Source organism: Amblyomma americanum, chromosome 8, assembly GCF_052857255.1.
Source record: "Amblyomma americanum isolate KBUSLIRL-KWMA chromosome 8, ASM5285725v1, whole genome shotgun sequence".
NCBI classification, from domain to species: domain Eukaryota; kingdom Metazoa; phylum Arthropoda; class Arachnida; order Ixodida; family Ixodidae; genus Amblyomma; species Amblyomma americanum.
In genome coordinates, this window is record NC_135504.1 from 67808033 (window position 1) to 67822023 (window position 13991).

The 13991-nt window shown below is 46.1% G+C and overlaps 1 protein-coding gene across 1 annotated transcript; it reads left to right on the plus strand.

The window, feature by feature from the left end:
* Positions 1 to 458: 458 nt before the first annotated feature.
* Positions 459 to 8751, plus strand: Lamtor2 (Late endosomal/lysosomal adaptor, MAPK and MTOR activator 2). The gene is made up of 3 exons (XM_077635080.1): positions 459 to 665; positions 3017 to 3179; positions 7377 to 8751. The coding sequence occupies exons 1-3, from the start codon at positions 598 to 600 to the stop codon at positions 7521 to 7523; spliced, it is 378 nt and encodes a 125-aa protein (XP_077491206.1). The 5' UTR covers positions 459 to 597; the 3' UTR covers positions 7524 to 8751.
* Positions 8752 to 13991: the final 5240 nt, after the last annotated feature.

The window sequence follows — 13991 nt, forward strand, 5'->3', positions numbered from 1 at the left end:
AGTGTCGCCACGGTCGGAACGATTGCAGCGATCCTGGTATCTGGCAGCAAACGCGGCTGGAGTCAATGACACAACGCGTCTGCGCCGCCAGTGCCGCCGCGGGCAACGCTGCAGCGCAGTGGCAGCAGACGACAGCGACCGGCGCAAGCATAGCGAGCAAAGTTTTGAGCAATTTATGTTTTTACCGCCAACTCCCAGGCACCGCCACCGTCGCATTTCAAAATCGTCCCCATTGGCTCTACGGGAATGTCACACCCTTGACCTCGCCTAAACGGCGAAACTGCCTTTATTAATGAGCGTAAAATTTGCACAAGTATGTATGTCAAAGCGAACAACGCCGGAATAAAGGTTTTTTAATGAACAGTTTTAAACATATTTTTTAGTAACGGAAGATAAACTTTACTTTTTGATTACCGCGCACGCGTGTCGCTGCGTTTCGCCGCTGGAAATCATCAGGCTGAATCAGTAGTTACCCTGGCACCCCGCTTACGATTTCTCGTCATATGATTCCGTGTTGACGTCGCTTACACATTTGCCGCCAGTAATTTGGCGGTTAGCAGTTCTCACAGAACTCGAATTGTTGTGCGACAGTGCAAAATGCTGAAGCCGCGAGCGCTAACGCAAGTTCTGTCCCAGGCCAACACCAGTGGAGTGCTGTGTACCTTGTGAGTTGAGTTGTGGGTGGTTGCGCCGCCTCCGAGTTGAAAACAAGCGCGCCGGGAATCATATCGCGATTCGGAAGCTTTTGTGGAGTGCGAGAATTCTGAGGTGTTGTTCGTGACGCCAGCAGCTGGCGATTTAAGGGGTGCCAGCTACCTCGTGCCCAAATGCAAACCACAGAAGTTGTGTGCCTATCACACTAGCTGTGTATTGGTCACTCGAATGCACTTTCTCAGCTTTGGTGTTGCAAATCGCCTGAAGTGTAGCCCCGAGAACGCAATCTGCGGTTCTTAACTGCCACTTTTAGTAATATCGATAAATCCCCTATCGAGAATTTAGAGCGCTACGCACAATTGGAGACGATTTGAAGACAACTGTTGGCGCATTCGCACTTTGGGCTACCAGCTAATCCTCTAGCGTTGATGACATCCACTTAACGCCCTATGTGCGGCAGTTCATGGACGTCATCGTTCGAGCCTTTTTGCTTGGTTGATTACATTCGGCGTGGTACCAATTTAGTTAGTGCGCGGATTTGGCATTCAGTATCGCCGTCATAAACTCGGCTTTACATTTTCGACCTACAAAAGAATTGTAACAGTGGTGTTTGTTCAAAGTACAGTGTCAGAAAAAAAAAAAAAGTTACGCAGATGGCGCATAAACTGACGACCAGGAGATACACTTTGTGCATTGCGTGCGGAGAGGAGGAGGAAACGGCTGAACACTTGATACTTTTCTGTAAAGGGCTTCACCCTACAGTGGAAGGCAGCGGGGCTGACTTACCCAAGGCATTGGGGTTTAGGGATAGTGAAGGGAAAGTGGATTTTAAGAGGTTAGAAGTAACCAAGCGAAGGTTATCTGATTGGTGGCTAAAAGCAAGACAGGAGTAAAATTTCACAAGACATGGCTAGGCGGCTTGAGCCACCGCCCGATGTAAAGGGTTCAGCCGTATCCATCCATCCACTTTTACTGTTCTAGCAAGCTAGAACTGCATCTAGGGCTGCTCTGCTAGGGCTGCATCTGCTAAGCTTTTTCAAGCTTATCTAACCTTTACTCTTTGGCCACTGCGGTGGCCCAGTGGTTATGGTGCTCAGCTGCTCGCCCGAAAGACGTGCGTTCAATCCCAGCTGTGGCGGTCACATTTTGATGGACGCAAAATTCTAAAGGCCCGTGTACTGTGCAATGTCAGTGCACGTTAAGGAATGCCAGGTAGTCAAAATTATCCGGAGCCCTCCACTACGGCATCCCTCATAGGCTGTCACTTTGGAGTGTTAAACCCCATAAAAACAAAAAAAACCTTTGCACTTCCAGCTGTTGCTTCTCGTGGTCAATGTGTCGCACCATGCGATGACTGTTCTAGGATGCAATTTTCAGTTCTGCTTATTGGCACCAGAGGGCAGCACATAGTTGACTACTGAGGATTTAAAAAAGGGTGGTGTACAGTTACAAAAGATATAAAACCACTTTATTTGCGGGGCAAGGTGGCACTCGCCACTACCCCAATACAAACGGGGTGCCAATATTTATCTATCTAAACTTTTTGACTGGTTTTGTGGAGCAATCTCTGCCAGGTGAGAAATTGTGAGGATGATTTTAATTGGAAGGGCAGTTACGTCCTTTTCTCTGGTCATGAAAGGAGCTGGCCTCATGACTCCAGTGAAGGCAAAGGTGGCAGAAAAGAATTGGCACTTTACTGAGAGGCACATTGTAAACAGTCTGGCTTCCACCCGGCAACTCTTCTGTAGGGGCCATATTATCACTGAAGGACCGACTGATGCTAGGGCATGGCATAAGTATATGTTTTGTTGAGTGTTTGTAAACGGCTATGGACGCCTTTACAAGGCTTGAAATTTCCAACATAATTGTTGGCCACAATAACTGCAGAGGTTTTTGGTAAAAGTAAGGTAACGCACAATGAGAGGTAGGTACATTTTCCAGCCATGATAAAGGCAAACCTTTAATGGGTAATGCATGTTTAAACTTTGCTAGTTAATGTTATGTGTTTGGGAAAACATTTCTGTATCACTGAAAAAATGTGGCTTGCAGCCCAGATGTTCTGTGTTGGATATAAGCTGTCATTGACAGAGTGTCGTCGAAAAGTTCTTTTGGTTTCACTTATTGCCTCAAAACAATTCTTAATTGCTGAAAATGTGACCAGTGTCATTGCTTTTATTGTCGTCAAACTCTTGGTGTGTGATGCCAGCTTGGAAAACAGTAGCATTAGCATCTTTGGCACGTAGCATCATTAGCCCTGCTTGTTCAACGCGGGCAGTAATGTCCACACAGATGCAGGGCATATATAACATTCCATTCTTTCAACTTGGGTCTTGTCATATCTTTTTTTCCTTTTCCATGGCAGGCTGTTGAACCGCGAGGGCACCTTGCTGGCCTACTCGGGCTATGCTGACAAGGATGCTAAGATGACAGCCGCCATTGCCAGCAGCATCTGGCTCGCCAACGAGAAGAATGCGCATGCCGCCATCAATGAGGGGCAGCTGAGGCTCATCATTGTGGAGTGTGAGGTACCGTATCCCTTTAGCACTCGTGACATCTTGTGCCGTCAAACTTGTCTGGACACCCTTCTGGTAGAAGCGTTCAGTCTCCCTTTAGCACTTGTGCAAACACTCCTGACATCTTGCGACGTCGTACTTGTCTGGACACCCTTCTGATAGAAGGATATAGAAGCGTTTCATAGCTGTAGATGCAAAATGTGGATAGTCAAATTTCCGCTTTTATTAGACATCACACTTGGCAGTACCTTGTGGGATTAAAAGACTTCTCTTTGTTCAGTCCTCATCTAATTTTAATTAGCAAGAGCCAACTCTATGCCCTTGTGCTGTTTTAAGTTCTTCTGCAAGCCAAGTTCATTTTTGTTGGATTCAGTCCAGAGTCCTCTGCTGTGGTCTTGGTTGATTTGGCTTGCCTGAGCTTCGCTGTTGTGGAGTGTAGCCAGGGCCATGGATCAAGGTTGCGGGAGCAGAAACTATTTTCACGCTGGCGTGATGAGATCAGCTGAGATATAGACACATGCTGGTGATGTCCGGGCGCCAGAGAGAGCCATCCTCTTTCACTTTCAATGCGTTATGGGTTCCTGTCACCAAGAGATGTGTTTTGAAAGCAGTGTGTTGTTAGCATGTGGAGGCACTTATTGCACACCCAGTGGTCTAGGCAAAGCACAATGTAAGAGGCTCTCTTATTCTCTGCAGTCTGGTTCCTCTGGTGTGTGCCCCACTGTGAGTGCCTCTTTTTTTTTAGAACGAAAGCTCTACTTCATGACCAAAGCTGCAAAAGCCGGGCCATCGCTGAAGACTTGACCTTGGATAAATAAATAAGATAAATATTGCCGCAACTGGGATTCGAACCCGCGGCGGCGCGAACAGATCAGCTTCGCTGGCCACTACACGAGAGCACTATATACTATCGCCACAGCCGATCACGCCTCGTGTTAAAGTGCAACACACTCACGCTGTGCATTGCACATCATCGTCTTCATCAACTTCCATCTATGGCACAAATAGGTTAGATAAGCTTAACCTCGATCAGAGTTTTAAAGGGGCTCTAAAACGCCTTCCGAGGAGAGCACATCAACACAATTAATCACTGCACTGTGTTGCCATGAAAACCAGAGCCAAATAAATACTCTTCTACACGCAGCAGACGACCCACAATCACGCGTCAAAGTTGGCGAGCCCTTCCCGGCGACATTTTCATCCTCGCACCCTCCTTTGTCCCCCGCATCTGCGTAGACAAGGTGAGAGGTGGCCATTGGTTAGATTCTTGCAGACGTCGGGCAGCTACCGTGGCCGCGGCCAATAAGCCGCTTATCTCCGGCTGATCGGGAAGCTCCGCTCCCAGAGGGGGGTCGGCGAAGGAGCGTCTACCTTCCCGCGTGCAAAAAGTGACGAGAGGAGAGGGAAAGGCGCGAAGATGCTGAAATTGAAATTTTAACTACAGATAACTCAGCTTCTACAAAGCGCATTTAAAAAATCCTTGCTGGACACTATTCGTGAAGCCACGTGCTTCAACTTCCCAGGCATACCGCAACTCTATTAGAGCCCCCTTCACAGCCCCTTAACCTGAGTGTAATATCATCGCCAAACGTGCTGACGACACAGCAAAGCAAACCATGAGCCAATCAGCTCAAACACGCACTTCCGCACATCTACTCGGGGAAACTACGTTAAAACCCTACTTTTTAAAACCAGGCGAGCACCTGGTTGCTCGCCTGCTTGTGACATGGAGTAGTTTTTGGCATCTTTTGTACTGTTTCTGTTTACCAGGTGTTTCAGGGAAGACGTTTTTTTTCTCAGGTAGTTTTTTGGGGCAGAAATATGGCTTTTGTGGCATAGTGTTACCATTTTTGGTGGACACCAGAAAACCGGTGAATCGTCTTGAGTAGTAAGCTGATTAAATAATATTTAATAATTACCTTTTTAACTATTAGTTAGGCACCTAGTTGCAATCGGAGATTTGTAGCCAGTCTTTAGTAATAGCCATATTAGATTTTAGAATTTCGAAAACTCTATTATCCTCGGCGCTGTGACTTGACAAAATTTGGCTACATCGTGCCAAAATACACGTGCTTTCGAAAAACGTGCAGGCAAAGCAGTCTTTCCAGTGTATGTAGCTATTCAAAAAAGCCAAATTTTGTCGAGCCACAGCACCAAGGGTAATCGGGTTCTCTCAATTATAAAAACCGATGTGGCTATTACTAACGGCCAGCTTAAAATCTGATTGCAACTAGGTATCCAAACCTAATGGTTAAAAAGTTATTAAAAATTAGTTAACCAGCTTGGACGAGATAGGCTGCTCATGACGATGTGCCCAATATTGTCGTCCAGATTACTGGTTGCGAGTTTCTTAACCAGGGTTTTTTTTTTTTTTTTTGTGCGTGAAATGTTAAAAAAATGTTTTAGGTAGTCATGAGGTGTCAGGGGTTGCATCAATATCTTCTTAGGAAGGTCTGTCAGTCATAAAAGAATATCCTGGATTCCTAACACTGGCCTTGGTCTTGTGTTACCAAAGTACGGACACCATATTTTAGTTGTGTAACCTTCCTTTCTAAGGATGCGCAAAACAGTAAACACAAATCGCCATACGCAGTTCGCCTGCACCCAATAAATAATTCATGAATGTGTTTTGGTTGCAGCAGTTGAACTGTGGCTGTATCGTCAGAGTTTAGCTCCGGTCAAGCGAGACTCACAAAACGCAGCAATATTCCAGCCACGTCTTCAAATGTTGTCATTCCAGCTCTTCAAAGAGGCCATGTTGGTTCCCATGAGAGTAGTCGCCGTGAATTGAATAACAAAGGAGAGATTACATTGCAACTTTTTTTATGCTTCATGTGACCTAAACTGAACTTTGATGTCACTGCCACCATTCAACTGATGAAACCGAAGCTGCACCAGAGAAAAATTCATTTATAAATTTTCTACCTGGTGCTGGCAAATACTATCGGGTGATCCATGTACTGCAGTAGCCGGCGGGTAATTCGGACTTCGATGAGGCACCATCTTCGATTTTTCTGACTAATTTCAGTCGACTGCGGGCCAAAATTGGCCATCTTATCGGCTTTTTGCTGGCGCAAAGGGCGCTGCTTGGATTGAGGTGGGTTTACTTTGCAGTTGGTTTGGCTTGACATACTTTCAGTATCTTATTTTTGCCATTAGAGGTCTCTGCGATCTCTGACACTTCGAGGTGGCAGTCAGATTGTCATTGCCGTCAACTTGCTTTTGTCGGTTGTTGCGGGCAGTTATCGCTTGTCTCATGTGTGAAAAATTGAAAATTGGTTGTTGGGGAAAGGAAATGGCACAGTGCCTGTCTCACATCTCGGCCAACACATGAACAGGGCATTAAGGGAAGGTATAAAGGAGGGACTGAGAGAAGAAAGGAAGAAAGAGGTGCCGCAGTGGAAGGCTCCAGAATAATTTCGACCGCCTGGGGATCTTTAATGTGCACTGACATCGCACAGCACAGGGGCACCTTTGCATTTCCCCTCCATCGAAATGCGGCCGCCGCGGTCGGGTTCGAACCCGGGTACTCCAGATCAGTAGCCTTGCGCCCTAACCACTGAGCCAACGCGGCGGGTCCCATACGTTTGCCGTTCGCTGTTTCGTCACTTGGGTTTCTGACCATGTCTACCGAGTGACGCTCACTCTTCACAAAGTTACATCCGTTCGCCGTTTTGTGATTGCGTCCGGTGGTTCCACCGCTTTGAACGAAAAGTGCCTTATCTTTGCGTGTGTTTGACGACCGATGTGGTGCACACTTGGGTTGTGGACAACATGGCCCGCCAATGCCGCCGTGTCCATCAAAGAAGCTTGGGAAGTATTCAGCTAAACGCCGTGACCTTGCTGTCTAGCGTGTACAGTGAAAGCACAACTTTGGCGCAAATACAGGCGCAAATCGTTGCCAGCAAGATAAATTTTTCGCAAAGTAAAATCAGCGACTTTTTTTAAGCTGATTTCATCTCAGTTAAGAGATTTTTTTGTACTTCACGAATTTTTTGGACTGTTCGTTTATTTGGACCATTTTTCGGGTCCCGTCGAGTCCGAAAAATCGGTCGCCGACTGTATAATGTTGTCTTAGGTGCCATTGCAAAGAAGACACGCGAGCAACAATTTGGTGCCTGTATATGTTCAAAGGTGTGATTTTGTTTCTCTCAAGCTCAAACGAGCAAACTGGTAAATGAATTCATTGTACTTTGATGTGTCCCTCAGGACGGCCAGGTGGCCATCACCCAAGTTGCCAACCTCCTTCTGTGCCTTCACGCCAAGACCAGCGTGGGTCAGGGATTGCTGCGTGCTAAGGCCCGGGCCCTGGTCGAGTACCTCGAGGGGCCCCTGCTCCAAGTGGCCGTCTCGTAGTAGCCGACAAGCCGCCATCCAAGGGCGCCCCCACAGCACCGTGCCGTTCCGCTCTGCAGGGGCAGGTTGCGCCTCGAGCCATCAACTCCACGTCATTTGTCTACGAGGCATACCAAGTTGCAGTATAGGACACGGACTGTACGTGGATGAACTGCTGTGGCTCTGCCAAATGCAGTGTGCGATGTCTGCCGGTCACATAGCTTTCGTGTGCAGATCGTCCGCACTTGCAGAGTGACCCGTTTTGAGTTCACCATGTCACGTGACGTGCAGTCAGTCAACTAGGAATGCTATTCGGTCCATCTTGTGAAGGTGCCATAGGGCGGGAAAAATGGGGGGGGGGGGGGGAAGGTAGGTCTAGAGTAAAAGAATTGAATATATAGAGGGACAAAATCGGGCACCAGGCAAGGAAAGAGTGGTGGAATGTCCTTGCAGGTAGTTTCATTGGCATGAGGTGTAGACTACAATGCGGTATGTCAGGTCTTGTGGGATTATTGTGTCGTAGTGTTCACGCTTTGGTGACACTTAGATGTGAAAAGCCCTTTCTTTTTTTTTTGTATAATGCTCCTGCCGGAGCCTATCAACCAAAGACAAGGCTGCAAGTCGAGCAGTGCAGAAGAATTTCATTTAGAAATCCAGTCTTCCACTGGCTGGCGTAATGATGCCCTTGAAATGCATGTTTGTATGCCGATTGCAGAAGCAGTTAGGAGCAGGCAGAAGGAATGTTTGAATCGCAATTTAATTACGTTAAGCATCATGCATCCATTTAGCCAGGTTTTAAAATGTCACCACTGTGGCATAACGTTTTGTGCTAAAAAACTTGCACTAGTTGATGTCGAGTGAGAAGAGCTTTGAGCTTCACAGGAGTAGGCAGCAGTCAAAGCACATGAATTGCTGCTGTCATGCTTAATCAAAGGGTTGTAAGGAGGATGCAATGGCCCCCATTATGGAATGAAACGAATGCAGAGTTTACGAGGGGTTTTGATACGATACTCATGTTGGGTTTTCTGCACAAATGGAAAGAGGGCTTTTGCTGTTATTTTCCCAAGCCGCTAGGTTTGCTGGAATGTTGTTTCTTGGTGCTCGTAACGTGCTAGGAAGCAGCCTCTTATTACTGCTGAGCAAGGAGACTTGCTGAGTTGCAACAAGGCTGCCAACATGTACAGATGTGTTTGCGCTGATGTCAAGGCACTGCTTTTGTGTTGAGAATAAAGTTTACATTGTCTTGCAACTTGTTTGTTTCCTCTGTTGGTCCATATTAGTTAAAACTCTGTAGTAGAAATCGTGTCTGCTCTCTTGCTGCAATTTCATTGGAGTTGTGGTTCAAATTTGGCTCAACGGTATCTTTCGTGATGCTTACCTTGCTGCTTGGAATCTTGTATGCAATGGGCAGCATACCGATATTAAAGGACTATACAAAATGAAAATTGGTTTTCGGTGAAAGGAAATGGCGCACGGCGAGCTGTAAGGGAAGGGATAAAGGAGTGAGTGAAAGAAGAAATTAAGAAAGAGGCGCCATATTGGAGGGCTTCGGAATAATTTCGACCACCTGGGGATCTTTAACGCGCACTGACATCACACAGCACATGGGCGCCTTAGCGTTTCGGCTCCATCGAAACACAGCCGCCGCGGTCGGGTTCACCAAATTTTTGTTTGCGTGTTTTCTTCTTTGGAACAACGCCTAGACATTGGTATACACAGAGCACCCCGTGGTATTCACCTACGACCGCTAAATAATTTTATAGTATTTCTTCTTGATGCAGTTTTGGTTTCATCAACTTAACAATGGCTGTGACATGTAGTTGTTTTGATCACTTGAGGCACACAAAAAAAAAAACAGCTATATAACTGCTGGTACGTCGTTTGTTGTGGTTCCAGCTATTGAAGCAGGCTGGTTCAAGGGCTGTAGTTAAAACTACGTTTCGGCGCTTATATTGCCGTTTTTTTTTTGTGTGTCACGTGACCTAAACATCAACTAGAGCCATCGTTCATTTGATGAAACCGAAACAGCATGAGACAAGAAATTCAATATTATTTCGCAGTTGTAGGCGAAATCCGCACGTGGTTCATGTATTCTAATGTCTAACGTATCATCTGAAAGAAGAAAACACGCAATAAAATAAGGTGTCCATATTCCTTTAATGTTACTGACAAGCAGTCGTGGACGCCCAGGTTTTTACATAGTAAGTAAAATCCCCCTGTTACGTTTTAATGTAAAAGCACGTACTATTCCGATGGATATACCCCAACCAAGGTCTTGCGATATTTGTGAGTTTGTGCCAAGTGGAATAAATAAAAATAAGTCGAGTAAATATTGCCACGACTGGAATTTGAACCCTCGTCCTAAGGCAGTGATCGTCCTAAGGCAGTGAAGAAATCGTTACAGATGGTTTTAATTAAAACCATCTGTAACGATTTCTTCATTGTCTTAGGGCGATGCATGCAGGTCCAGTACTTGCACTGTCCAGCAGGTACGCCGGCCCGTGAAGAATGTAAATTCTTCAATAGCACCAAAGACGCGGTTGGCTGAATTTTTTTTTTTTTTACTAATGGGACGTTTAGTTTTGAACACGAACGCAGTTATAAAGCTGCAGTAGTGATATCAAAGAGCAATTGCTCCACAAATTTCAATAAAACTGTCTTGGCAAAATTTAGTTTGCCCATATGTATATTTAATAGAACGGGATCGCCACCTTAAGGGGGGGGGGGGGGGGTAACGAGCCGACATTAAGAAATGCACATACTATACGTATGCACTCTGTGATGTCGGTGCATGTCAAAGAATCCCAGGTGGCCTCAATTAATCTGGTGCCCTTCGTTATATATGGCATTCCTCCTAGCCAGGGGCCCCGGAACAGGGGGGCGGTCGGCCCCCCAACATTTTTCTAGGGGAGCAGCGCCCCCCCCCAGTCTTAAATTGTTTGCACTTGGATCAGATTTCTGGCAATTGAAACACTTCAGTTCTAGGACTGTTTTAATGCAACATACAGTAAGCTTGGCTGAGCTACTTGGCTTCGTAGCCAGTTTTAAAGAATTTCGTATATGAGTAACCTAAACCAGTCATGTCCCAACAGAAGCAGGCTGTCTGACCAGTGTGCATGATCATGATTAGCAGAATTTAAACAAGCCATGCACAAAATTTTTAAATGAAATTGATCACTCCTCGTGCACAAAGCTTCCCATTTCAATTCGCTTTATATTGCCGCGAATCTTAGCGCCGTTTGTTCGTTTGCACTCAAAACCGCCGGCACGCGGCTTTATTATTTTGTTTTGTAATGCAAGATGTGGCCACACTTATCTCTGCTGATCGTCATCATCATCATCATCATCAGCCCTACTACACCCACTGCAGGGCAAAGGCCTCTCCCATGTCTCTCCAATTAACCCTATCCTTTGCCAGCTGCATCCACCCTTTGCCTGCAAACTTCTTAATCTCATCCGCCCATCTAACCTTCTGCCGCCCCCTGCTACGCTTACTTTCTCTTGGAACCCACTCCGTTACCCTTAAAGACCAGCGGTTATCTTGCCTTCGCATTACATGCCCTGCCCAAGCCCATTTCTTTCTCTTGATTTCGACTAGGATGTCATTAACCCGTGTTTGTTCCCTCACCCACTCTGCCCGCTTCTGATCTCTTAACGTTACACCTATCATTTTTCTTTCCATGGCTCGCTGCGTTGTCCTTAACTTAAGCTGAACTCTTTTCGTTAGCCTCCACGTTTCTGCCCCGTAGGTGAGTACCGGTAAGATTATGCTGTTGTACACTTTCCTCTTGAGGGAAATTGGTAAACTGCCACTCATGATCTGCGAGAATTTGCCATATGCGCTCCACCCCATTCTTATCCTTCTAGTTATTTCCCTCTCATGATCCGGATCAGCTGTCACTACCTGCCCTAAATAGACGTATTCCGGCACCATTTCTAGGCTCTCGCTGCCAATTGTGAACTGTTGTTCCCTTGCTAGGCTGTTGAACATTACCTTGGTTTTCTGCATGTTAATTTTTAGACCCATCGATCTGCTCTGCCTGTCTAACTCGTTGATCATGATTTGCAGTTCACCTCCTGAGTGACTCAGCAAGGCAATGTCATCAGCAAATCTCAGATTATTTAGGTATTCTCCATTTATTCTTATTCCCAACTCATCCCAATTCAGGCCTCGAAATACCTCCTGCAAACATGCGGTGAACAGCATTGGCGAGATCGTGTCTCCTTGCCTGACGCCCTTCCTTATTGGAATTTTATTGCTGACTTTATGGAGGACTATAGTAGCTGTGCAGTTGCTATATATATCTTCCAGTATTTTGACATAAGGCTCTTCTACCCCCTGATTACGCAATGCCTGTATGACTGCTGAGGTTTCCACTGAGTCGAATGCTTTCTCGTAATCAATGAAAGCTATATATAGAGGTTGGTTATATTCTGCGCATTTCTCTATCACCTGATTGATAGTGTGAATATGATCTATTGTAGAATATCCTTCACGAAAGCCTGCCTGATCATTTGGTTGATTAAAGTCTAACGTTGCCCTGACTCTATTAGCGATTACCTTAGTAAATACTTTGTAGGCAACGGATAGTAAGCTGATCGGCCTGTAATTTTTCAAGTCCTTGGCGTCTCCCTTCTTATGAATTAAGATAATGTTTGCATTCTTCCAAGCTTCTGGTACAGTCGAGGTCATAAGGCATTGCGTATACAGGGTGGCTAGTTTTTCTAGCACGATGTCCCCTCCATCCTTCAACAGATCTGGTGTTACCTGATCCTCCCCAGCTGCTTTTCCCCTTTTCATTGCTTCTAAGGCTTTCTTTACTTCATCTTTCGTTACTGGCGGGATGACGCATTGCTGTGCACTGCTGTCTTTCTCATTAGCGCTCTGATTACATTGGCTACTGTACAGGTCTGTGTAGAACTCTTCGGCTACGTTAACTACCTTATCCATATTGCTAATGACATTGCCCTGCTTGTCTCTTAATGCATACATCTGGTTTTTACCTATGCCTAGTTTCCTCTTCACTGTTTTTAGGCTACCTCCGTTCTTTATAGCATGCTCGATTCTCTCCATATTAAACTTCCTTATGTCGGCTACCTTGCGCTTATTTATTAACTTTGATAGCTCCGTTAGTTCTATTCTATCGGTAGTGTTAGATGCCTTCATGTTTTGGCGCTTCTTAATCAGATCTTTCGTCACCTGAGATAGCTTCCCGGTATCTTTTCGAACTGTCCTACCGCCTACTTTTACTGCGCACTCCGTAATTATTGATGTCAGGTTATCGTGCATTGAATGAACATCAAGATCATCTTCCTCAGTTAAAGCCGAGTATCTGTTTTGCAGCGCTGTCCTAAACTCCTGTGCTTTCCCTCTTACGGCTAACTCGTTAATGGTCTTCTTCTTCGCTAGCTTCTTCCGTTCCCTCTTCAAGTCTAAGCTAATTCTAGACCTTACCATTCTATGGTCGCTGCAACGCACCCTTCCGAGGACGGCCACATCCTTAATGATGCCAGGCTTAGCGCATAGCGCATGACCTTCTATGATCTGCTGATCGTGGCAACGTGCAAATGCTTCCACATTTTTCCAGATTGTTGTAGTAGTTGTTTTTGGTTCTTTATCTCGAAAGCTCCTTGGCAGCTTTAAATTTAGCGCTACCAAGAACTGCAGGCATTCTCTTCGATGACCGCTGAACACACTTGTGGCTAACGCCGCCACCGGGCCATTCAGTTCTTGGTGGGCGCGAGTCAACCCCCTAAACAGTTTCTTTAATTTGGAAGCCTTTTCGTTGTCTTCCTGACTGCTACAGTGTCGTTACCCCAACGTGACAGTTTACATCAACCTTTGAACATTGAAAAATAAAATAATAAAAATGAAATGCATTATGTGAATGAGCACTACATAAATAACAAAGTAAGCTCAAGTCTTGCCCCCCCCCCCCCTCACTAAAAAAAAAGTTCCGGAGTCCCAGCTCCTATAGCCATGCATTTCTAGGCCCACATTCATTCCAGTATATAGTCAGTTTCGATGAATCGAATTTGGAGAGGGGTCCGAATTAAGTTTAGTTCGAACAGACCCGAGTTGGAATGGAGGACCAATCGATGCGCTGTTCTGCGCGGGGGACGCGCTATAGGCTTTCTCGCGGTTGGTTTTGGCTTTTGAGGAAAGGAAATGGCGCAGAATCTGTCTCACATATGAGTGGACACCTGGACCGCGCCGTAAGGGAAGGGGTAAAGGAGGGAGTGAAGGAAGAAAGAGGTGCCGTAGTGGAAAGCTCTGGAATAATTTCGGCCACCTGGGGATCTTTAACGTGCACTGACATCGCACAGCACACGGGCACCTTATAGCGTTTGCCTCCATCGAAACGCGGCCGCCGCAGTCGGGTTCGAACCCGGGACTACGGATCAGTATCCGATCGCCCTAACCACAGCCACCGCGGTGGGTTTGCAGTCGCATTGAGGACAAGAAAAGGGGCCGTGGGCTCCGAAGCA